The sequence below is a fragment of the Poromitra crassiceps genome, assembly GCF_964638095.1.
Source record: "Poromitra crassiceps genome assembly, chromosome: 3".
Classification (NCBI taxonomy): domain Eukaryota; kingdom Metazoa; phylum Chordata; class Actinopteri; order Beryciformes; family Melamphaidae; genus Poromitra; species Poromitra crassiceps.
Window position 1 is genome coordinate 48,194,595 of NC_139625.1, and position 25,494 is coordinate 48,220,088.

Below are 25,494 nucleotides of genomic sequence, written 5' to 3' on the forward strand. Positions count from 1 at the left end.
AAACACCCACAATTATTTTGGCTGGCTTCCATGTGGGCATGACAGCATGTAGTGACGTATGTGTGTCCGTAAGAATGGGCAGGTATACACTCGGGTACAGTATGCAGTGCACACTTAAGGTTAGTTTAGGGTATGTTCTTAGGCGAATTATAGACTAAAGTTAGCTATATACTCAGGTGAAGTAAAGATTTAAGTTAGCTACACACTACAAGTTTTTGCTACTGAGGTTTTCAGGAAACAGGAGTGGATTTTTCCTAAAGGAGTTTCCTCCTGGTTTCTAGGACGAAGACCTGCTACCCCCTAGTGGCCTGGCTGACCAGATGTTCTACTCCACCATGTCCACTCTGGGCAGACAGCGCAGTGACAGTGATGAAGAGCAGGATATCTACTGCCACACAGTGCCCTCTAGTGGCAGCGTGGGGGATGGCCTGAGCTGTCTGTCCATCCAGACAGACAAGAAGGTAGACAGATGGACAGACGAGGAGAGACAGGACAAAGACAGACACAAAGCTGACCAGGTGAGTGTGTGAATAAACAACGAGTATGTTTACATGCACGCTGATGATTTGATCTTAACCCGATTAAAGCAATACTCTGAATAAGACACTGTCATGTAAACAGCATGTTCTGATTACCTTAAAGGAGAAATCCGCTATTTTACAACCTGGACCTTATTTCCAGCTTTATTTATGCTTTATAACTCTGCCAGAAAAGACATTTTTGAAATCGATCCACTACAATGCTATAACGCGCCGAGCAGCGGCCTGAAACAGAGGAAATAGGGGCATGTGTAATGTGTGTATTTACGTCCTGTAAATAGCTTATTTTATGACACGCAGTGGCTCATATCCTTATTATATCATCGAGACAATGAGAAAATGAACGCTGTATTTGGTGCAGCCAGCGTGTTCACCCTCTCTCTGCTGTTCCTCCACATTGGTAGAGATAGAAGCTCTTGTTTCCCCCACTCCTCAGTTTGTAATCAATATGATGTTATTCCAGCTCAAATAAATACGGGCGGCCATCGAATTCAGATTCAGATTACCGTAAATTCCGGACTATAAGCCGCACCTTTTTTCCCGTTTTTTGGCCTTTTTTGGCCCCTGCGGCTTATATAACGGTGCGGCTTATCTATGGATTTTTTCAAAAAAAAAAAAAAAAAAAATCTCTTTTTTAGCACTCTTTCTAACTATAAATCCTATATAACTATAATAAGTTTTAATTTCCTCTCTTGCCCTCTTTTCACCACACTGTATGACACTGTATGACACTGTGTGCACTGTAAAAAACAACACAGGTGGTGTTGTGTTATGTTGTTTTGTTGAAATGTTAATAAATGGGAGCTTCCCCTACAATCCCCTCTGTGCATGAACCCTTACATATGGTAATTAAACATTAAAACACACAAAAAAACAAACAAAAAAAAAAAACATTAAAACACCCGCGGCTTATAGTCCGGTGCGGCTTATATAAGAAAAAAATAGTCAACTTTGAAGGTGTGGCTTATACACCGGTGCGGCTTATAGTCCGGAATTTACGGTAATAATTTATTGTCCTCCTTAGAGGAATCTATTTTTCACAGCCTGTACATCAAACATTGAACAAATAGACACACCCAATTCAAATGCATTGTCCATATTCTCAAAAAAACATCAGTAGTGTTTAGCATGCCATGGACTGTCATGGCGGCTTGATCCACTGCTCTGAGCTCTCAACTCTCACTGATGTGAGACACATCCGGGGAGTTGGTTTCACAGTCCCCGGATGGAAAACAGAGCACTGGAGGCTGTCCGAGGTAAATACAGTGGCTCACATCATTGCCTCTTTGATATAATATGGATATGAAGCTGCTGCATGTCAGAAAATAAGCTATTTACAGGACGTAAATACACGCATAACACATGCCCCATTTCCTCTGTTCCAGGCCGCTGCTCGGCACGTTGTAGTGCATAGATTTCAAACATTATAAAACATAAATAAAGCTGGAAATGAGGTGTAGGTTGTAAAAAAATCGGAATTCTCCACCTTAATCTAAATATTGTCTGATTTAGATTAAGGCCAATAGTTGGATGATTGCAGTCCATGTGTGAAAATGAATCAGGTGAATGAAAAGGTGTTTGAACCTTCCTCTCCTAGCTGGCAGAGAGCTGGATGGGCTACTCAGGTCCCGGATGTGGCATCCTGAGCTTGCAGGTGACTGACAGGTGAGTGACAGGTGATTGACAGATGAGTGACAGGTGAGTGACAGGTGACTGTAAGGTGACAGGAAGGTCTGTCTGTTCTGTAAGGGCATTTTCACATGAGAAACGATTGCTTTGTTCCGTGACCGAGTACAAATACCCCCCCTCCACTCCCCCACTGCTCAGCTTTCACATTAGCAATGTTGTTCTGTACCCGAGTACATTTACGTATCTACACACTCCGATACCGATAGTTGGTTTGCGATCGGCAAATAAACACAAAGAGAAGAGTAGGTTACACTTGACTTGCAATAACTCCATACTTGCCTGGGTCCGGACCTTTGAATCCACCCACTCCACCAAGTTGACTGCTTACGAGTTGACAATTCAGTCTGATATCGGCTAAGACCGTACGCTATTTCATGGTGATCTAGCAATAGCTTGTCTTAACCAATTGCTTCAACTGCAAAGCTAACAGTATGAAAGCAAAGCTAACGTCTATTATGCTAATACTAATGGCTACTTGTGATGACCAACACAGCTCGCTTTTACACTTAACATTTAACATTTAATAGTTAGTCACAGCATAGAAAACAATGCATAAACTCGTGTTTACCTCTTGGAGATCACAAAAGTGTAAACCATAGGATGACTGATCGTCACACTGTAAATAGCAGTCCACTTCCATGTTTTGGTACAGTTGTTTTTGCACTTGATGCAATCCATCCCAGAGCACACCTGAACTGTTCCCGAACACAGTGTTCACACAAATCAAACAAACCAGACTGTGGCGGGTAGGGAAGACAGTGTTCACAGTTTCAAACAAACCAGACTTTGGGGTCAAGTGTGCTCGGATCCGTGCCCGGGACCCTGATATGAAAGCCAACCAAAGTCTGTAGTTCCTAATCAGGTCCCCTGGCCCAGAGTCCTGCTGGTTTTGGTGTCTCAGGTGAAAATCAGTCCTGATGTGAATGAGTCCTGAGGACCTGATTGAGAACCACTGCTGTGAGTGAAGCTACATGACAGACTGTTTTAGAGAAAAGACATCAGAGAGAGACTGAGGATCAGAGTCAGTTAGAGTGGAATCACTCAATACCTGATCCACCAGGTCACACATGTAAAAGGATTTATATCACTGACACATTATAACATCTGTAATTACTCACTAACACTGTATAACATCTGTAATACGGTATCACATCTGTAATTATTCACTGACATGTTATAACATTGTAATTATTCACTGGCACTTTATAACATCTGTAAGTATTCACTGTGACACTGTATAACATCTGTAATTATTCACTGACACGGTATAACATCTGTAATTATTCACTGACACGTTATAACATCTGTAATTATTCACTGACACGTTATAACATTATGTAATTATTCACTGGCACTGTATAACGTCTGTAATTATTCACTGACACTGTATAACATCTGTAAGTATTCACTGTGACACTGTATAACATCTGTAATTATACCATGGTCTGGATTAATACTCAATTCTGATTGGCTGCAGGGTGTCTATTATTTTGTGATAATGTACACCTAGTAGTTCCAGGCAAATGGTCTGTTCACCATTCATATCAATGCGCCATCGTCTCGACAGAGCCATTTGAGTTCTATACCACCGTTAAGGGTTAATATGGCGCTTTTATAAGTTTAGAAAAAAATTGAGTCGGTCAAAGTAACTATTTAGATTACCCCTGTTGTGCTCAGTTTATCAAAATAAAGTCGTTTTCGGAGATCTGATGTTGTCAGCTGACAGAAGCCGGCTCTCAGCTGTCAACTATCAAACCAGCTCTGGTTGCAACTTTGCAGCAAGCCAGCCAGGCGCTTTGCAAGAGTGCACGCTGCCTGTATCACTGATACAAATCAAGTCGAAGAGGAAAAAGATGAGATCAACAAAAAGAAAACAACGAAATGGGGCAGTTAACAGCAACACACTGAGAGACCTTCTGGTACAAAACATACCTGGACTCCAAGATAGAAAGCTTCAGATGGTTTTCACTCTCCACGCGCCACTTACGTCTTATAAGACCCGCAGACGTTAACGTAATTCCTTGGAATGCGAGTTTAACAAGTCAGTTACATGGCATTGCATTCTTGGACATTGCCGTTTGCTTTATTTTGTATGTTACGTACAATTGGCCAAATTATGAGTTAGTTTATGGTGTAGAAATTCTGCCAGGTGCAGGCACTAAGCGGCCATTTTATCCAATGATAATCTTGAGCAGCTGAGGGGACTCTTTTGTCTCGCCGGTTCTCAACTCATATCCAAGGTTATGAAAACTAGATTTTGATTGCAAAATGCATGAAAATATATAAATGAATGGTCTTGTTTTGTTTCTTTGGCAAATGACCATGGTATAAGCGGGTTAATGCACTTTGAGGTGTCCATTATCAGAAATGAATGTACTTCACGGGAAGCAACCATCCTCGGCTTTGCCTCAGAAAGTTCACGCCTCCACGTCGTACATTAATTTCTGATAATGGACACCTCGTCGTGCATTAACCCTTACTTATTCACTGACACGTTATAACATCTGTAATTATTCACTGACACGTTATAACACCTGTAATTATTCACTGGCGCTGTATAACATCTGGAATTATTCACTGACACTGTATAACATCTGTAAGTACAGTATTCACTGGCGCTGTATAACATCTGGAATTATTCACTGACATGTTATAACATCTGGAATTATTCACTGACATGTTATAACATCTGGAATTATTCACTGACATGTTATAACATCTGGAATTATTCACTGACACTGTATAACATCTGTAAGTACAGTATTCACTGACACTGTATAACATCTGGAATTATTCACTGACATGTTATAACATCTGGAATTATTCACTGACATGTTATAACATCTGGAATTATTCACTGGCACTGTATAACATCTAGAATTATTCACTGACACTGTATAACATCTGTAATTAAATGTATATTAAAGGGACATGTTCTTTGCAGGCATGTTTGGTGTCTGGACTTTAAGGGAGGACTGTTTTGCAGCCCACTGCCTGAATCCGGTCTGAATTGGCAGCGGTTTGAAGACAACGTCCACCAGGTGGCGCTCTCTCCCTCAGGTCAGCCTCCCATACCAACTCACTCTCCATCCAAACAAAGTAATGATTTCTCCTGCCTTGCTTCCCATTAATAGTATAGAAATGTAACTTTTGGTCAATCATGTTGCTAATAGTTTCCCATGGTTCATCTCACTGTTACACACATCCAGATGGATGCGTGTAACACTGTATAAGCACTGTTACTGTGCATGGTTCATCTCACTGTTACACACATGGTAGATGTGTGTAATACTGTGTATAAGCACTGTCACTGTGCATGGAACAGTGGTGGGGCAGGCAGTAAAACAGACAGATAGTAGGGATGGGCATTTTAAGTAATTTCAATGTCACATTAAGTTATTAGAGTACTCTCTTACGTAAGAATATGGTCTGAAATTAACACCAAGTGAAAATACGGGTAGGGGCTCGTGTCCGACTGGAAACACACGAGAGGAACCAAAGTTTGGCTAACGCTTAGGCCTGTAAGAATATATATGATATATTAATGCTACTTATATACTAATGCTACTGTAGAGCAGGGCAGTTTTATTGGGCTTAGTTACATTATGGAGAGCGTGCATCTGTCTGTCCGTCCATCTGGCTCATTTGTACCGGAAAATTCTTGTGTTGTCTGATTCCGTTTCAAAACTTTTTTTTTAACCATTGAACCAATACTGACATCCAAATCAAGTAGTTGAGTACTTGCCCATCCCTAACAGGTAGCTGTACATGTGGAGGTGCTGACTGTCTGCTGCCTGCCTGCCTGCCTGTCTGTCTGCTGCCTGCTGCCTGCCTGCTTGCTTGTCTGTCTGTCTGTCTGTCTGTCTGTCTGTCTGTCTGCTGCCTGCTTGCTTGTCTGTCTGTCTGCCTGTTGCCTGTCTGTCTGTCTGTCTGCCTGCCTGTCTGACTGTCTGTCTGCCTGCTGCCTGCCTGCCTGTCTGACTGTCTGTCTGTCTGCCTGCCTGCCTGTCTGTCTGACTGTCTATCTGTCTGTTTGCCTGTGTGTGTAGGCAGTCTGCTGTGGAAGGTGGAGCAGAAAAGTCTGACAGCCTTGGCCTGTGGTAAGGTGTCTCTGAAAGGGAAGCGTCACTGGTACAAAGCCGTGGAGCAAACCGCCTTTGTGGCTCTGAGTGACGACCAAGCTTGGATCATCAGGACCAATGGAGACCTCTACCTTCAGACAGGTGTGTGTGTGTGTGTGTGTGTGTGTGTGTGTGTGTGTGTGTGTGTGTGTGTGTGTGTGTGTGTGTGTGTGTGTGTGTGTGTGTGTGTGTGTGTGTGTGTGTGTGTGTGTGTGTGTGTGTGTGTGTGTGTGTGTGTGTCTGTGCGCGCGCGCGTGCGTGTCTCTGTGTGTTACATAACAATCTGAAGCAGCCTGACTCGGAACAGCTGTTATGATCCACTCTGGGCCAAAGCACACACACACACTAGTGTTAACATGTTACTGCTGAAGTACAGCTCTCTTTTTTAGACAGCTGAGAAAGCAGTCTTATTTTAAACTGGACTTTAAGATTAGATGATGTTGAAGTAATAAGAGCTTACAGCAGGCTTTCCCAACCCTAGGGTCGCCTGAATTTTCTAGTAATTGATCAATATAAATAATGTCATGATTATTATTCTATAGTAATAACACCAAATACAATTTAAAACAACTGAACATATCCTACATTTTCACAAAAGCTAAATGACAAAATGTATACATAAGAAAATTGATACATAATAATCAGATATAGCCCATATTTGTAGCCTACTTAGCTCTTTTTACATTGTCATTATTCATTGTTTAATTTTAGTCATTATTTGGTCATCATTAATTTGCAACCTTGTAAATACAAGCTCACCTGTACATATCCTGACCTGGGGAAATAAAATCCTCACATTGTGCACTAATCTGTTGCTTGTTATGCCTATTCTACCTCTGGCTGCCAAATTTGGCAGATAGGTGGAGATGATACATCTGAGTTATGTTGCACTCTGTTCTAGCTGGCAGCTATGCACTCAGCTGCTAGTGCATAATCTGGGTCAGGCACATAGACCAGAATGCCTGTTATTTGCCCAAACTCACGGGACAGGTAGTGTGGTCTAAACAAACAGTCATGATCTCGTAGTGTGAGTACTGACCGTGAGTTGGTTGCCCAGCTGGTATTTATGAACATGCATAATCCACCTCCGATACTTTTTGCTGTTTTCGATTTTGTCAAATCGAACAAGTGAGTATCCCTCCAGATCCATGTTGCTTACATCCTCTGACAGCCAGGTTTCCGTAAAACAGATCAAATTGGCTTTATCCCTGTCATACTTGACTAGTGCAGAGAGTTCATTCATCTTGTTCTGTAATGTAATTGGATCGGGTAATTGTAGGGAGGGGAAAGCAGCTGCCTCTCCTTTTAAGCAAGTTTCTTATTCCTCCGTGTTTTTTCTTCTTTGTTGATACGGGCAGTTTGATTGGCAGATCCGATGATTTCAGGACAACTAAAGGGAAGTTTCGTCGGAGTTTTATTCATCTGCAGGAGGGTCGACAGATGTTCCCGGGTGTAGACAGGTAGCGCAGGTATTCCATTGTTCCATGGACTATGGGGTTTCGCTCCAAGCACATTTGCGGTGTCCCAGAGGATAATCAGGGCCCAGAACACCGCTACTTGACGAACATATTCCCTAACATGATTGCCAGGTACAGACTTTGTTACAGTGGCAAACGTTGATCAAATAAACAAACAAAGCAAACTGTATCATCATCAGTATATAAATGGGAGCTCAGACTCTGTCTGTTTCTCTGTTTCTCTGTCCCACTGTGATTGTCCCACTGTGATGTCATAAATCCTACTGTGAGATCATCAGTGATCAGTGATGTCACAAAAAAGAAGTGGGAGTCTGCCTTCAGACCCCCGTCTTCAGCCATGTACAGCTGAATGTGATCCAGCATCCCTGAAGTATACCATCAAGGAGCAGCCAGGGCGAGGCCCTGCAGTGCGGGCGAGGCCGCGTAGCAGGCGAGCCTAGGAATCAACCCTAGTACATGAAATAGCCTAGATGTGGTCTAAATTGAACTTTACTTGCAACATAGTATTACAAGCTATTACATGATCAAAACAAATTAATTTTAGCATTTTTATTTTTTTTATGTCTGGGCTAACTAGAGTTTTGAGATGTAAAATTGGGGTTGGGAGCCACTGGCTTACAGTATATTTCTTCAGTGTCTCTCTCTGTCTCTGTACATCAGGTCTGAGTCTCTCTCTGTGATGTCATCAGGTCTGAGTGTCTCTCTCGCTCTCTCTCTCTCTCTCTCTCTCTCTCTGTGGTGTCATCAGGTCTGAGTGTCTCTCTCGCTCTCTCTCTCTCTCTCTCTGTGATGTCATCAGGTCTGAGTGTCTCTCTCGCTCTCTCTCTCTCTCTCTCTGTGGTGTCATCAGGTCTGAGTGTCTCTATCCCTCTCTCTCCCTCTCTCTCTCTCTGTGGTGTCATCAGGTCTGAGTGTCTCTATCCCTCTCTCTCTCTCTCTCTCTCTCTCTGTGGTGTCATCAGGTCTGAGTGTCTCTATCCCTCTCTCTCTCTCTCTCTCTCTCTGTGGTGTCATCAGGTCTGAGTGTCTCTATCCCTCTCTCTCTCTCTCTCTCTCTCTGGTGTCATCAGGTCTGAGTGTCTCTATCCCTCTCTCTCCCTCTCTCTCTCTCTGTGGTGTCATCATGTCTGAGTGTCTCTATCCCTCTCTCTCCCTCTCTCTCTCTCTGTGGTGTCATCAGGTCTGAGTGTCTCTATCCCTCTCTCTCCCTCTCTCTCTCTCTGTGGTGTCATCAGGTCTGAGTGTCTCTATCCCTCTCTCTCTCTCTCTCTCTCTCTGTGGTGTCATCAGGTCTGAGTGTCTCTATCCCTCTCTCTCTCTCTCTCTCTCTCTGTGGTGTCATCAGGTCTGAGTGTCTCTATCTCTCTCTCTCTCTCTCTCTCTCTCTCTCTCTCTCTCTGTGGTGTCATCAGGTCTGAGTGTCTCTATCCCTCTCTCTCTCTCTCTCTCTCTCTCTCTCTCTCTGTGGTGTCATCAGGTCTGAGTGTCTCTATCCCTCTCTCTCTCTCTCTCTCTCTCTGTGGTGTCATCAGGTCTGAGTGTCTCTATCCCTCTCTCTCTCTCTCTCTCTCTCTGTGATGTCATCAGGTCTGAGTGTCTCTATCCCTCTCTCTCCCTCTCTCTCTCTCTGTGGTGTCATCAGGTCTGAGTGTCTCTATCCCTCTCTCTCTCTCTCTCTCTCTCTGTGGTGTCATCAGGTCTGAGTGTCTCTATCCCTCTCTCTCCCTCTCTCTCTCTCTCTCTGTGGTGTCATCAGGTCTGAGTGTCTCTATCCCTCTCTCTCCCTCTCTCTCTCTCTGTGGTGTCATCAGGTCTGAGTGTCTCTATCCCTCTCTCTGTGGTGTCATCAGGTCTGAGTGTCTCTCTCGCTCTCTCTCTCTCTCTCTCTCTGTGGTGTCATCAGGTCTGAGTGTCTCTCTCGCTCTCTCTCTCTCCCTCTCTCTGTGATGTCATCAGGTCTGAGTGTCTCTCTCGCTCTCTCTCTCTCTCTCTCTCTGTGGTGTCATCAGGTCTGAGTGTCTCTATCCCTCTCTCTCTCTCCCTCTCTCTGTGATGTCATCAGGTCTGAGTGTCTCTCTCGCTCTCTCTCTCTCTCTCTCTCTCTGTGGTGTCATCACTCTCTCGCTCTCTCTCTCTCTCTCTCTGTGGTGTCATCAGGTCTGAGTGTCTCTCTCCCTCTCTCTGTGGTGTCATCAGGTCTGAGTGTCTCTATCCCTCTCTCTCCCTCTCTCTGTTGTGTCATCAGGTCTGAGTGTCTCTCTCCCTCTCTCTCTCTCTCTCTGTGGTGTCATCAGGTCTGAGTGTCTCTATCCCTCTCTCTCCCTCTCTCTGTTGTGTCATCAGGTCTGAGTGTCTCTCTCCCTCTCTCTCTCTCTCTCTGTGGTGTCATCAGGTCTGAGTGTCTCTATCCCTCTCTCTCCCTCTCTCTGTTGTGTCATCAGGTCTGAGTGTCTCTATCCCTCTCTCTCTCTCTCTCTCTGTGGTGTCATCAGGTCTGAGTGTCTCTCTCCCTCTCTCTCTCTCTCTCTGTGGTGTCATCAGGTCTGAGTGTCTCTATCCCTCTCTCTCTCTCTCTCTGTGGTGTCATCAGGTCTGAGTGTCTCTCTCCCTCTCTCTCTCTCTCTCTGTGGTGTCATCAGGTCTGAGTGTCTCTCTCCCTCTCTCTCTCTCTCTCTGTGGTGTCATCAGGTCTGAGTGTCTCTATCCCTCTCTCTCCCTCTCTCTGTTGTGTCATCAGGTCTGAGTGTCTCTATCCCTCTCTCTCTCTCTCTCTGTGGTGTCATCAGGTCTGAGTGTCTCTATCCCTCTCTCTCTCTCTCTCTGTGGTGTCATCAGGTCTGAGTGTCTCTCTCTCTCTCTCTGTGGTGTCATCAGGTCTGAGTGTCTCTATCTCCCTCTCTCTGTGGTGTCATCAGGTCTGAGTGTCTCTCCCCCCCCCCCCCCCCTCTCTCTCTGGTGTCATCAGGTCTGAGTGTCTCTCCCCCCCCCCCCCCCTCTCTCTCTAGAGCCATCAGGTCTGAGTGTCTCCCTCTCTCTCTGTCTCTCTCTCTGTGATGTCATCAAGTCTGAGTGTGTCTCTCTCCCCCCCCCCCCTCTCTCTCTATCTCTGTGTGCATCAGGTCTGAGTGTGGAGCGGCCGTGCGCGCGCTCGGTGAAGGTGGACAGCCCGTGTGTGTTCAGTCAGGTGTGTGTGGGAGGGGGCGTGGTTTGGGCGCTCAGCGAACACAAAGCGCTCTTCTACAGAGAAGGTCTGAGCAGCTTCTGCTGCGAGGGAGAAAGCTGGAAGTACGACAAAGTCAGGTACCACTGCCTAAAGCCCCCTTCACAATGTGTCTAAGGCCCCCTTCACAATGTGTCTAAAGCCCCATTCACACTATGCTAAAGCCTGGGCTGTCCCAGATGAAAGATGACCGGCATGAAAGAAACGTGGAGATATCTTTGGTCGTGGCTACAAAAACGCTGGTCCTGCATCACGCAGTGAGACGTTCAAATATGGCCATTGTCACAGTCTGTGTGACCAAAGATAGCCTAGGACGAATTCTGACAGTGTCAGAAATTTAGGGTGACAGTAGTTGGATTTCCATCCACTTGTTTTTATGCGAATTTTCAATTTGCGCATAAAAAACCTGAGTGGAAACGGTGCAAAAAATATATATATACTGTATATCGCAAAACAGTTTTCACGCTTGGGGGAGGTGGAAAAGTTGGCGTATATCGATAAAAGGTAATGCGATAAATGCAGTGGAAACAGATTAAGCTAATCTTCCGTCGTCTCTCCGTTCAAAAACCACAAAGTTTCATATTGACACGTCAGTGTAGCCTACACTAAATAGGGCTACACTTGTAAGGTAAATAATGGTAAATAGGCAGTACAATTTTAGACCGCCGTAGCATGTTTAAACAGAAGACTGGGATTAGGGAGGTACGGTGGTGCAGTGGTAAGCACTATTGCCTCACAGCTCGAAGGTCGTGGGTTCGACTCCCACCTGGGACGATGTGAACGCTGAAGGAATGCGTGCCCGTCCGCATGTCCTCGAGTGCCCACCGCCCGGGTGGGGTTGTCAAAAGGGCCTTTCTGTGTGGAGTTTGCATGTTCTCCCAGTGCCCCCTGGGGGTTTCCTTCATATAGGAACCCCTCACCAAAACATGCAATATCCTGGTCGCTGAAGTGGTGCCTCCTCTGGTCGTTCGGGGCGCCTGTTCAGAGGGAGGGGAACTCGTTGGAATAGCGTGATCCTCCCACGTGCTATGTCCTACCGGTGAAGCTTCCCCTGTCAGGTGAAAAGAAGCGGCTGGCTACTGCCCATGTCTCGGAGGAAGCATGGAGCCAGTTTTGGCTCTCCCCAGATCGGCAGAGGGTGGAGCAGCAACCAGGATAAATTAATTCAAAATTAGCACTAATTGGGGATAAAAATGGGATGAGAAAAAAATCGGGGGGGGGGGGGGGGAATATTAGAAAAGATAAAAAAGAGAGGAATAAAAAACGTTATATTTTGTGTCAAATAATTGATTTATTTAGTAGGTAGCCATGTAATAAGCGGGTTAATGTACAGCGAACTGGTCATTATCAGAAAATAAACACCCTTCAGGCTGACTCAGGCACTTCCACTACGCATCGGTGCCTGATCACCCTGTCAGGTGTTTACATTATCCCTTACATAGAAATACTGCATGATCATATCAGTAGACTAGAAAGAATGCAGGTTTAAGGCATATCCGCATTGATGTAATTTTTCAGCGGCGGAGGTTGCCCCTTGGTTTAACTGTTATTTTCTAGTTGACAGTACTACCGACTGGTTAGCATCATTAGGATGGACAGCATTCCTCACTAACACCAGTGAGCAGCTGCTGTGAGAATAGATGAGCTACTGAAATATGGATCGTATAACGTGTGTGCATGTGCACGTGTGTGTGTGTGTGTGTGTGTGTGTGTGTGTGTGTGCAGTGAGGCCCAGGGTCTGGAGCTGATGTGCGTGGCCCTGGCAGAAGGGGGCGTGGCCTGGGCGCTGGACGCCAGTGGCAGCCTCTGGTTCAGAACCGGCATTTCTCCCTCCAGACCACAGGGTGGCGACGACCACTGGTGGCAGGTGGGTGGGTATGTGTGTATGTTGCTCTAGTCTAGTGCGTAACCTTTACATGAATGAACGTCCGTTATATTCAAACTGTTGCCAAACAACTTCCCACAGTGTTGATTAACCTTACCAGCTCCAGATACAGGAACTCTCTGTACTCCACAGTAGACAGAGTTTTCAATCTGCTGTCTGTGGCAACATTCCCGCGCTGGCCTGGGGCATGCTCACTAGAGACTTCCGCCCGTCCGAGCCGGCTAATTTCCGGTTAGCCTTCTGCTAACTTGAATGTGGATAAAATAATCCTTGACCTTCCAAAAGTTCGCTGTTTCACAGCTGTGACCACTAGGCTAAAGCTAGCTAGAGGAAAGGAAAGGGTCGGCAACTCATTATTCTGACAATGCTGCGCACATACTCTCACTGCCAGAAGGGGGAGCCAAAGGTTCCACACTGCAAACGTTACGCACTGCTAGACCTTTAAAGGATACTTCTGATTCTTATTTTCCTGGTTTGATCATGTTCAACATTTCATCGCTTCAACAGCCTGTCTGTCTCTCTGCCTGTCTCTCTTTCTCTCTCTCTGTCTGTCTGCAGATCAGTTGAAGAGCCTGTCTCTCTCTCTCTCTCTCTCTGCCTGTCTGTCTGCACATCAGTTTAACAGCCGGCATCTCTGTCTCTCTGCCTGTCTGTCTGCAGATCAGTATTTCGGACTACGTGGTGTTCGACCAGGGCTCTCTGTTCCAGACATTGCTGCAGGCGACGCAGAGCGTTGCCACGGTGACGCGGGCCCCAGTGGAACGTGTGGTGGCCTTCCTGTCCCAGTACTCCCAGTGCCAGCCCAGTCTGCTCAGCGCCAGCAGCACGGGAGTCTGGGTCGCCTCAGGACGCAACCAGCTGCACCTAGCCAAGGGCAGCCTCGTAGGTCAGTGGAGCACTACCCAGCAAGCAAGGACGGACCTGGACGAATCGAGAGAGTCCAATCAGGGCCAGCTAAAGTTATATCATGACGAGTCAGATCTGGCCCAGAGTATCGCTGTATCACTATCCAACTAATTTCACTCACCACTGAAATATCCATGAGGATAACTAAATGGTTGCAATCAATGTCAAATAAATCACGTATTTCTCAGTCTGGTCTATAAAATCTGACTGATCAGCGTTTGTGGAACAATCTGCGCTAATTAACAAACTGTTTATTCATGGAGGTGGTGCTACGAGGAGATGAATTGCGGGGAATCCTACATTGTCTCACTTGCATATCTTGTTGTCAGATTGTTTTGAGCAACAACAACAAAAATAGCCTACATGGTGAGGCGTAAACTACATTTATGAGTTGGAAGTTGGAATGTGGCATTTTTGGGCCGGGTTAATGTGTTTCGGGGTTCTGCTTACACAAATTATTATAGACGGTCAGTCACGCACTGTGATGTCCGATCCACAAAGACTTGACGCCCACGTTTTAAATAAAAAACACGTATCATGCCGTGATCCGCTATATTCCTGTCTCGTCTAGCCTGTGTGTGCAGGAGCCCTGGGTAAACAACATTATAGGCTGGTGGAGACACTTGTAAAATTTGAGGGAACCCTCAATGATTGTTCGAGATTAAGGCTTGAATGAAATTACCTTTTGTTTTTTAAACTGTCCCGACTCCACGGATGTGATACCACTGTAAGAACAACTCAGGGGGTCCATGTTTTGAAACGGTAGGCTATATTACTTCACCGTACGATTGACTACTTCAGCGAACAGATAGAGTGGTGTTAGAGTAATGGTCTCGTAAGCTGTGGATCCCGGATTCAAAGCCTACTTGAGGTACTATTTTATTTTTTGAAAATGTAGCATAAATTGTTAATCTGGACATAATTATATGTATAAAGCTGCTGAATACACACTGTGTAGCCTACATAGCAGAATAACTGAATATGCCCATTCATGGTAACGTCATATTTCGACGTCAGCTCGACGTTCCTGCTACCTGATAATATATCTGTACGAGTCTCTGTTTATACATGTAGCTTATACTGTACTTACATTCCTTTCATATATACGTAGTTAGAATAGACGCTTTTCCGCACTTATGATCAGTGTTGGGCAGTAACGCGTTACTTAGTAACGCGTTACTGTAATTAGTTACTTTTTTAGGCGTTACAATAATAATTCAGTATTCATAAACTACTGAGTATGATGCACCACTTTACAATAGGGTACACAAAAAGACTAACTAATAGACAGAGAATAATTCAGTAATAATTCAGTATTCATAAACTACTGAGTATGATGCACCACTTTACAATAGGGTACACAAAAAGAGTAACTAATGGACAGGTAATAATTAAGTAATGAGTAACTAACCATTCACTATATACTCACAAACTGACCATTGACTAACCATTAACTAATGAGTAATTACTCTAAGGAACTAACAACTAATCATGAACTAATGATTAACTACTATACTCACGATGTGACCTTAACTAATGATTAACTAATGATTAACTAATATATTCACGCACTGACATTTATTAACCATTAACGAACGATTAAAGGTCCCAATTCGTGCAGCTGTAACCTCTTAAAAACGTGTGTCTCTGGTCCATAAAACATGATTCTGGATTAATTTGTTGAAAATATAGCAACCCCGTTTGTCGTGACGGAGTTGTCCCTTCCTCGTCCCAAGAAAGGTCTGTTTCTATAATATATTCAGAACTAACAGTTCCCATTGGCCGCTGAGGGAGAGCCCAATCAGATTAGCGTCTGTGGACCAGCACGCTAGGTTGTGTCTACAACTAACGCTATCGTTAACTTAACGTTGCTACGCTAAAGAGGACATCTCAAAATGCATAGACTTACCGAATGCACCTCCGCAGTTGCTGGATCACGTACAGTTGGCGTCGCTCCAGCTAGAAGTGTTAATTTTGTGGCTATAGACAAAATGGTGCAGGTAGCTTGTGTGAGAGAGACCCGCGCAGTATGCGTGAGGAAGCTCGTGACGTCCCAATTCCCCTCTGGGCAAACGAAGCGTTTGGGGGTGTGGCTTGGAGGAGACTGCAGGGGGAAGCTGGATAGGGACAAATCCAACTGTGGCAGTTCTGAGCTTGTGACCACTCATTACAGGGAGGGCTGACAGCAGTATATATGCATTTACAAGTAAAAACAGCTTTTGCACGGAATGGGACCTTTAACTACTCTACTCATGGAACTGACCGACTAATCAGTAACTAATGATTAACTACTATATTCACGAGCTGACATGTAGTAATCATTAAGTATTGATTAACTACTCTACTCAGGAACTTAGATACTAATCATTAACTAATGACTACCTACTCATTAACTATGATTAACTAGTGATTGACTAATGACAAATTATTCCTTAGCTACTCATTAACTAACTATTAGTTAATGATTAGTTTACTAGTAACTACTACAGTATTTGTGTACGTTATTGTAAAGTGTTACCCAAATTACAAGTACAGTAGTACCATTGCAGTAGAAAAAAGTAGGGAGTGTAAAAAATTGCATCCACTACCGTAGCATGGCTATTTAAATATGGCGGGTTTGTGCAGGATGTCCCGTGTCGCAGAATGATGACGACTCTCTGACCAATCAGCAGTCTGCAGTGTTTTCACCTCACATTTTGGTATTGCCTCAGCTCACTTGGAACCTCGATGGAGGTACTACCACAAAAAGTAGCAGGTCATATGGTACCTGCTACCTGGTACCTCGTACCTGCCCAATGGAAAACCAAAAAAGGCGAGTCTAGTCATGTTGAGCTGGTACCATGCAGTGGAAGTTATATTTTGCTATAGCTTGTGATGTGTTGTTTGTGTTTGGTCCCATCAGGAACGTTCTGGCAGAACGTCGTTCCCAGAGGAACTGTCTCATCCACCAGGTGGACCTTCATCACTTCCTCAGCTGTTCCTCACAGAGAAGGTAACACAGTACATACGCACACATACACACAAACACACACAAGGCAAAAACATTAAACACCCACCACACATGCTCTTTCTAGTCTAGACATACCGATAACCTTTCTGTGTGTGTGTGTGTGTGTGTGTGTGTGTGTGTGTGTGTGTCTGTGTGCGGGCGCACACGCGTGTGTGTGTGTGTGTGTGTGTGTGTGTGTGTGTGTGTGTGCCTGTATGTGTGTGCATGCGTGTGTGCGTGCATGCGTGTGTGTGTCTGTGTGGACGCATGTGCGCGCGTGTGTGTGTGCCTGTATGTGTGTGTGTGTGTGTGACAGGTACCTTCCTGTGGTTGGCTCAGAGCAGGAAGGATTTGTTCTGCGTTTGGGACCAAGATGGAGAACTTCGCCCTTCTTCAGTCCTTCTGCCGCCCGAGGTAGAGAGACATAAATATACAGAGAGGGTGTCGCTATCCCCTCCATTTCCCCCTCCTTCATTCTCTAATATTTTACTTTCATTTTACTCTACTCTACTGTCTGTCTCTAATGGTATTATCCTGTGTTCTTCTACTGTCTCTAATGGTATTATCCTGTGTTCTACTGTCTCTAATGGTATTATCCTGTGTTCTACTGTCTGTAATGGTATTCTCCTGTGACCTCCAGGTGGAGCTGATTCAGCTGTCTGCCTGTCAGGACGCTCTGTGGGGTTTGGATTCTCATGGGCGAGTCCACATCCGCACGCTGTCCACTTCCTGTCCTGCCGGCCTGAGCTGGACCCCGCTCGACCTCAGCCAGCTGGGTACGATGTCAGGGGTTGGGTCACTGGTACACAGCTCACTGGGTTGTGACAGACAGTCGAATTTAGTTGATCGATTGCTCTGAGCTTTCGCCTCGTCCTGTTGTCAGACACATTTGGGGACTTTTAGGTTTTTAGGTTTTATTTATTCGCACAGTAGAAACAAAACAAAGGCATTATTATGACAGTTCAAATGACAAGTCAGATGAGATATTTACAGAGCTAAAATACAGACAGGAGTACTGTGCAGGAGGAGACTTGCTTTATTGAAAGCTCAGAGCTGTCAATAAAGCTGGCATGGCAGTCCGTAGCATGGTAAACACCGCTGATATTTATCTGATTTCGAGAATATAGACAATGCATTTGAATTCGATGGCCACCCATATTTATTTGAGCTGCAATAACGTCATATGGATTACAAACTGAGGAGCGGGGAGACCGAGAGCTTCTGTGATGGATAGCAGAGAGACAGGGTGCAGACAGGTAAATACAGTGTTAATGTTCTCACTGTCTCTATGATATAATAAGGATATGAGCCGGTGCGTGTCAGAATTACACATGCCCCTATTTCAGGGGTGCCCAACCCTTTTTAGGATGAGAGCTATTTACAAAAAAATAAAACTAGTCGCGAGCTACTTCTTTTCCCCTTGTCCCCCCCAAGTACAGATTTGGCACATTTTAACAGTATTATACTATTTATTTAACATTATTTAATAATGTTAAATACTGAGTTAGCTATACAGGGGTGGGATTTATTTTATGCATAAAAAAAAAATATATATATATATATATATACGTATATATATATTATTTTTTTCTTTGGCAAGCTACTTATTGATGGCCCGAGATCTACCGGTAGATCACGATCCACCTATTGGACACCACTGCCCTATTTCCTCTGTTCCAGGCCGTTTTGCGGAGCGTAAATATCTTCGTACAGAGTCCTTTTCAGAAGGTTATGTTCTGGGTGAGTAGGATAACATAAACCAAGCTGAAAATAAGGTCCATGTTGTAAAAAAAACAGAATTCTCCTTTAAGGGGCTTCTGGGGGGTCTCCAGCAAATTGATGAATTATTAAACTTCAGCATTATTTAATTTACAAGAAGTGAACACAGAGAATGTAGAAGACTGTTCTGATCATAGTTTCTTTGTTATCGCTCTACTAGCCTCACATGGTCAGACCCAACGTCTTACGTCAGCATGCTTCCAGCGACGGAGGGTCTGAATCACAAGTCAAATTTCCGGGTTCCGCCGACACAAAGCGTGCGGCGAAATATGATTGGCTAGGCTGTTACGGAAGTCCGGCATGCCGCCTGTCGTTGGTCAATTCATATGTCTGTCGCGCCTCTTTTTTTCTCTCTTGAGGGGCGGGTGTTAACCACTTTTCAAGAGTTGTGTTCCAGACGTACATGTAGATGTATTGTATCTACGGCTGGCTAATGCGAGACGTTGGGCAAAAAGCAGTAATTTAGCATTTGCGCTCGTTTAACGCTGCGTGCAATGCAAATTGGGGGCGGGAACAAGCGCATGCCTGTTATAATTGTACTGGACATAGGCGTGCCACAGGCATTTCAGCGCTAAAATGTAGGGATAGATCGCATCCTATCGTCAGCAGTGCGCAATTACTTTGCGCTAAGAGCTTTGAAAAGCACCTCTTAGGTAGCCTGGGTAAACCCAGCCTCCACGTGACCTCTATCTATGTGCTATCAGTCACAAAGTGAAGCTAGTGACTGATAGCGCATAGATAGAGGTCACGTGGAGGCTGGGTTTACCCAGGCTACCTCTTAGGTGCTAAAATACTCGCTGCGCTTGAGCGCACCATAATCTCGGCGCTGCGCAGCGCAGAAACGTCATTAGGCCACGCCAGGACATAAATTTCTGCTGCTAAAATTGGGTAACCAGCAGATTATTCGGTGAGGCAATCAACTATAATTCACTGAGAAACTTTTATCACATCACAAGGAGGGGTTATGGTAAATTAATTGAGAAAACTTGTACATTGTAGCCTACTTGCAATAGGCTATTCACCTTCACCATGCTATCCCATAACCCGGAGCCGGAGGGTCATTGGAACCACAGCCGATCTGTCACAAGCTCTCTCCATCTCTCTCTGTCCATGGCATGAGTCGGCAGCTCAATATCGCTGAGTTTTAATTGAGTCCACTGTAAATCCTCCAATCTTTTATTTTGTCTCCGCCGTTTACCCGCTGCAAACACGTTTCTATTGTCCCACCCCAGTCAACAAAATAACCCAAATTGCATGTGTGTCCGCACGCCACCTGTTCGTTCTGAAGCCAGGAGCTTGCAGACATTACAGCGCGGTCAGCCGATAGGCTTTTGTGCCAGAGGGACAAAACTCTCAAGTTTGCAGCTCAATAGCAGAGCCGTATAATAGAAGAGTTCCGACATCTCCATTCACTCCAATGGACCAGTTTTTTTCCAGGAAGTAGAAAGTGGAACTCTTCAGTAAAAAAAGCAGCACTGTCGAGTTGCATCAAAATAGACAGTGTTGTACTTTGAAAGGGTTTTTCATCCCTTGAAATGAATCAAATTGTACATTATCGGCTTTATTTTAGCATGCAAAAGTAGCGCGAGACCCATTCCTGGCTGTTCATTGGCTAATGATTCTTGCATTTTGGTCCTCCGCTGACGCCACTCTCTTACTAGAGGACACTACTCAATAGTAGTATTAAAATTGAGAGAGGCCAAAACCTCCTTGTAGCCTATCCTTGCATAGGTGTTTTTTTGGATATTGTTGCTGCCTTATTGTTCCAAATAAATGCTGAGATGATAGAGTCCAGCTTCTTAAAATAATATAATGGTATGTAGACGGGTAGGCATTCAAACATAGTCAAGTCAAGTTTATTTGTATAGCACATTTCATACACAGAGGCAATTCAAAGTGCCTCACATAAAATGGTTGACAGGAAAAGAAAAGAAAAGAAGAGAATAAAATAGACATTTAACACATTCACTGCCAGCCGTTTTTTCAATACTGTAGGTAGGTTCTGCCAAGGTTTTTTTTTGAGGATTCTGGCTCATCTTTCAAGAGCCGAGGATTATTTTCTGCTAAGATTTTGTGAACACAAATGATCTCAAAAGAACTAATAGAATGTGTGCTTTCTCTGTCTAAAAGAGTTAGTTTGTAGACTTAGTAGTTATGTAGGCATTAGCAGTAGAATAGAGCATGGTTTCAGCGTCTGAAAATTTATTCTGAGATAAATGGCTTTTTGTGAAATTCGATAGAACAGTCACTTTAACCATTTATTTTTGGTGTAAGACGTCAGACATCTAAACAATAGTTTTGAACAGTAATTTCCTCCATAGCAGCAGGAAACCCCCCTCTCCTTCAAACTCCTCCCTCCATGGGTGTGTCTCTGGTGGCTTTGCAGCGTTTGTCACAAGCGAGGCTCTGCCTGTCTGTGCTGCCTGGCTGCTGGCGGCTGCTCTTTTGGCGAGTCTGCATGAGTCGTTTCGGTTGTGAGCTCAGCTGCAATGAAGCTGCGTGCGATTGTGGGCTTTCTGCGGGTGTTTCAAAGTGTGTTGCACGCATAATCTATTATGCAAATTTGCAATCCCCCACCGCCAGCTCCCAGCGCGATAATGCGCGAAAGCGTTTTCGCCAATCCATTTTACAGTATGAGAATGGTTTCCTCGCGCGTTCCCCTGCAGTTTTGGCTCGGCTTTTTCTAGTCTGGAGAGCACTGTCGCCACTTAGTGGGTCGGTGGAATGGGTTGTACACGTTCGGTGGCTCCAATATTTTTATAGGAGACGTGGGGGGCGTTGATCCACGTCCCACCGTCAAATTTTTTTTTTTTTTTTTTTTGACGAGTCAACTCGTCATTGGCAGTCAACCGTTGGATTTTTTTTGACGAGTCAACTCGTCATTGGCAGTGAACGTGTTAAAAGCATCACAACAAAACTTTAAAAAAGAGTATAAAAAGTGCATTAAGCAACAGGCGCAGCAGTTGCAAAAAGAGCTAAAAACTTATAGAGGACTCATTGGGTTTGCATAGTAGCTGTTAGCAGTTAAAAGCGGCGGTAAACATAAAAGTCTTTAGTCTATTTTTAAAAGTAAGTAAGGTTGGGGCAGATCTGAGGTCTTCAGGCAATTTGTTCCAGCTAGCAGAAGCATAGTGGGTAAATGCAGCCTTCCCATGATTTGATTTGATCCTAGGGACAGTTAATAAGCTGGACCCTGATGACCTAAGAGTTCTAGACGGTTCGTAGCGTGGGAGCAATTCAGCTATGTATTTTGGGCCTAGGCCATTAACTCATTCATGGCCAGTTTAGGAATGCCAATATTTAGCACAGGCCAAAGATTTTCATAATTGTTGGTCGTCTTTCAAGACCCACAGTAAATTATCTATTAGCACCAAAGTGATTTGCAATACCTCAAAATGATGATGTACGTCTCTGGGTTCACCAGAAAAAAAAAGTGAGCTTTTAGCATGTTCTGTACTCTACTTATAGCCATTTATATACACCCTGTTTTCACCAAAAAGGTCTCTCTGAGAAGAGAAATTGCAGAAAATTGCATTTTTGTAAATGACACAATCTCAGGCAGAACTCGCTCTCAATTCTTTTATTTTGAACTGTATTGACATCAGACATGTAAATATTATTCGTTATGACACAAATGACAAAATATATATATATATATATATATACATGAAGTGCTTTTTTTACATTCAACAATACAGTTTACTCAGTGTGAGTGAGTGTGAATGTGTGTGTGTGTGTGCGCGGGGCCCATGTGTGTCTCTTTACATTACATTACATTTCATCATTTAGCAGACCTAAATGACCGTCCTGACCTCATTCTGAGATGTGGGCTCACAATCGGCTCCTCATCTGAAATAAAAGCAACATATCCTCAGTAAACTATATAATCACATTTAGTACAGAGACAGTGTAGTCGTGTACTAGTGTCTCAGTAAACTATACGATCATAGAATGCAGAGATCTGTGTAGTCTCTCTCACACACACACACACACACACACACACACACACACACTCCTTACCGCGAGATCATCCGGGTCCTGTCGCATTGGAGTCCAGTCTTCCTCGCCCTCAACAGGAAAGTGGCTGTGCTGCTTGGCTCTGTGTGAAAGCAATTTCTGTGGCGAGGCTGCTGTTCTCCTCCTGCTCACAAAGTTTTGACTCCGTCTCGTCTCTTTCGGGGTGGCACACAGGAACGGGGTCCAGGGACCAGGATCGATCATGTTGGTCACGGGTTTGACTACCGCGAACAACTGATCGTTGTCCGCTGCCCTGTAGCAAGCCGACCAGCTCGTGCAGCGCGCCGAGGGGCGTTTCAATGGCGTTTCTCCTCTCTGCACAAGGAAGCGCGTTTCTCTGTTTTTCCTCCTACTCATTTCAAAACAACAGCTGCGGTATGTGTTTGTTCACGTGTTGTCGGCTTGTCTATGAGGGCAGGGACCTGATACCATGTCACAGGCTGGGGAAGTCTTTGAACTACGCGCTGCACTAATAAAAACAAAAACACGTCAAACACGTCTTTGGCGTGGATGGCTATTGCTGATAACACGTCAAAGACGTCTTTGGCGGTGAATGAGTTAAGTGATTTATAGACTAATAACAGTATTTTAAAATCTATTCTATGACACACTGGCAACCAGTGTAAGGACTTAAGAACTGGAGTGATATGATCAGCTTTCTTAGTCTTCGTTAGAACTCTAGCAGCAGCATTCTGAATGAGTTGAAGTTGCCTAAGTTCTTTTTTGGAGAGACCAGAAAAAAGGCTATTGCAGTAGTCTAACCTACTATAAATGAAGGCGTGAATTAGTTTTTCTAGATCCTGTCTGGACATGTATCCCCTAATTCTTGCTATATTTTTAAGATGATAAAAAGCTGATTTTCTGATTGACTTAATGTGGGAGTTAAAGTTGAGATCGGAATCAATAATAAGATAAGCCAAGATTTTTGACTTGATTCTTAGGCTTCAGGGATCGAGACTCAAGGCGTACAGTGATTTTAAGCCTTTGTTCTTTGGGGCCAAAGACGATCACCTCTGTTTTGTCTTTGTTTAGCTGAAGGAAATTCTGGCACATCCAGTTATTTATTTGATCAATGCACTGGCACAATGATTCTATGGGGGCATAGTCAGCTGAGGAAAGAGTTATATACAACTGAGTGTCGTCTGCGTAGTTATGATAGGCTACTTTGTTTTTTTTGCATAATTAGGCCTAGAGGGAGCATATAAAGGTTAAAGAGAAGGGGGCCCCATAATGGATCCTTGAGGCACCCCACAAGTCATCCTAGTTAGGTCAGATGTGTAATTGCCAATGGAGATGAAGTACTTCCTGTCTTGAAGATAGGACTTGAACCACTGGAGGACCGTACCCGATAGCCCAACCCAGTTTTCCAGTCTGTCCAATAAAATTGAGTGGTCAACAGTGTCAAATGCAGCGCTAAGATCCAGTAGCACTAGAATCAAATTTTTGCCTGAGTCTGTGTTCATTCTGATGTAATTTATGACTTTAGTAAGCGCGGTTTCTGTGCTGTGATGGGGGCGAAGTCTAATAGAATAGAATAGAATAGAAATCTAGGGAGTAGCCATTTTAATGGCATTAATGCGGCCAACTAGAGAGATTGGTAATGTATTCCACAATTCAATAATATGTCGTAGCTGTTAGATCTTACTTTCCCAGTTAGTCCATGGGCCAAACCCCCAAATTTCACATATCGGTACCACTCAAGTGGGCAAATTCTAATCATGATTTTTGAACAGGTATATATCTATAGATGATATTTTAGTATCATAGCCTTTGCAGAATGGCAGCTTTGTCACAGTTATCAGCTCATGAAGTTAGCCAGCCCCTACAATACATTGGATTCTAGGCACTGATGCATATCCTATTCTAGGCTCATTTTCAGGACCTTTACTCATGTTCTATGAGGACATGTTTGACAACATTTTAAAGGGTAGCTTCTTAGCTTTCATATAAGCTCAGTTATGAGTCTGTCTGAAAAATAAAGAGGTCACATGGGCTCTTCAAAGTGTCAGTGACATTCATTTTTCCACAATTTTCGCCTAAACTATAGTCTTTATAGTCTTTATAGTCCTATAACATCCTTGCTCATCGGAGACTCGGATATTAAACACATTGGGATTAAAAACAATACCGCTACACTCTGTTTCCCTGATGAGATGATCTGTGACATAACAGAGAAAATTCCTGAAATCCTGTCTACTCACAGCTCCCTAAACAAGATTACCCTACATATAGGAGCCAACAACATTCTGAAACAGCAATCAGAAACATTAAAACGTGACTTCCTGGACCTACTGAAGCTCCTAGCCTCACTGGATATTGAGGCATTTATCAGTGGCCCCCTGCCCCCCAATGGATACAAAGTCAATAAGTTCACCAGGTCCCTGGGCTTAAGCACGTGGCTTTCAACTGTCTGCCCTCGGGTATAATGTGAAGTATATTGACAACTTCAATCTCTTCTGGGATCGCAGCCATCTCTATAGTCATAATGGTCGACTCAACAGAGATGGCACAAGGCTGTTTACTGCCAACCTTATCTACAACATCAATCATCCAACATCTGATAACTCCACGGCCAGGAATGCACCCCCCCCCCCCTCTCCACTATCTCCAACCCTCGCCGCGAGGTCACACTGCTACCAGACGACACGTCTCATCGACAACAGTCCCTGTTGCCACAACTCGAGGTCAGCCGACTAGACGAAACATCCTCTGCCATGCAGGCGATCTCAGCCCATTCCCCCCCACCCCTCCTTCGGAACCTCTACTCCCCTCCGCCAACTCCCAGTTCATCAACAACCAACCATGACGTCTTCCTTCCAGGATGAAGTGGAGGACGCTGCCCTCCTCTCCTGCCCTCTGCTTCCAGGCTAT

At 44.3% G+C, this 25,494-nt stretch overlaps 1 protein-coding gene across 1 annotated transcript in view; it reads left to right on the forward strand.

Moving 5' to 3' along the window:
• The window catches only part of tecpr2 (tectonin beta-propeller repeat containing 2), a gene marked incomplete at its 5' end in the record, with an annotated part of 123,332 nt that overhangs the window by 71,116 nt on the left and 26,722 nt on the right, over positions 1-25,494 (forward strand). The window contains 10 exons of the mRNA XM_083633040.1: positions 282-518; positions 2,137-2,204; positions 5,173-5,288; positions 6,278-6,451; positions 10,947-11,127; positions 12,773-12,914; positions 13,593-13,818; positions 16,741-16,830; positions 17,144-17,241; positions 17,468-17,603. Coding sequence (XP_083489166.1) covers positions 282-518; positions 2,137-2,204; positions 5,173-5,288; positions 6,278-6,451; positions 10,947-11,127; positions 12,773-12,914; positions 13,593-13,818; positions 16,741-16,830; positions 17,144-17,241; positions 17,468-17,603 — 1,468 coding nt within the window. The remainder of the gene's footprint in view (positions 1-281; positions 519-2,136; positions 2,205-5,172; positions 5,289-6,277; positions 6,452-10,946; positions 11,128-12,772; positions 12,915-13,592; positions 13,819-16,740; positions 16,831-17,143; positions 17,242-17,467; positions 17,604-25,494) is intronic.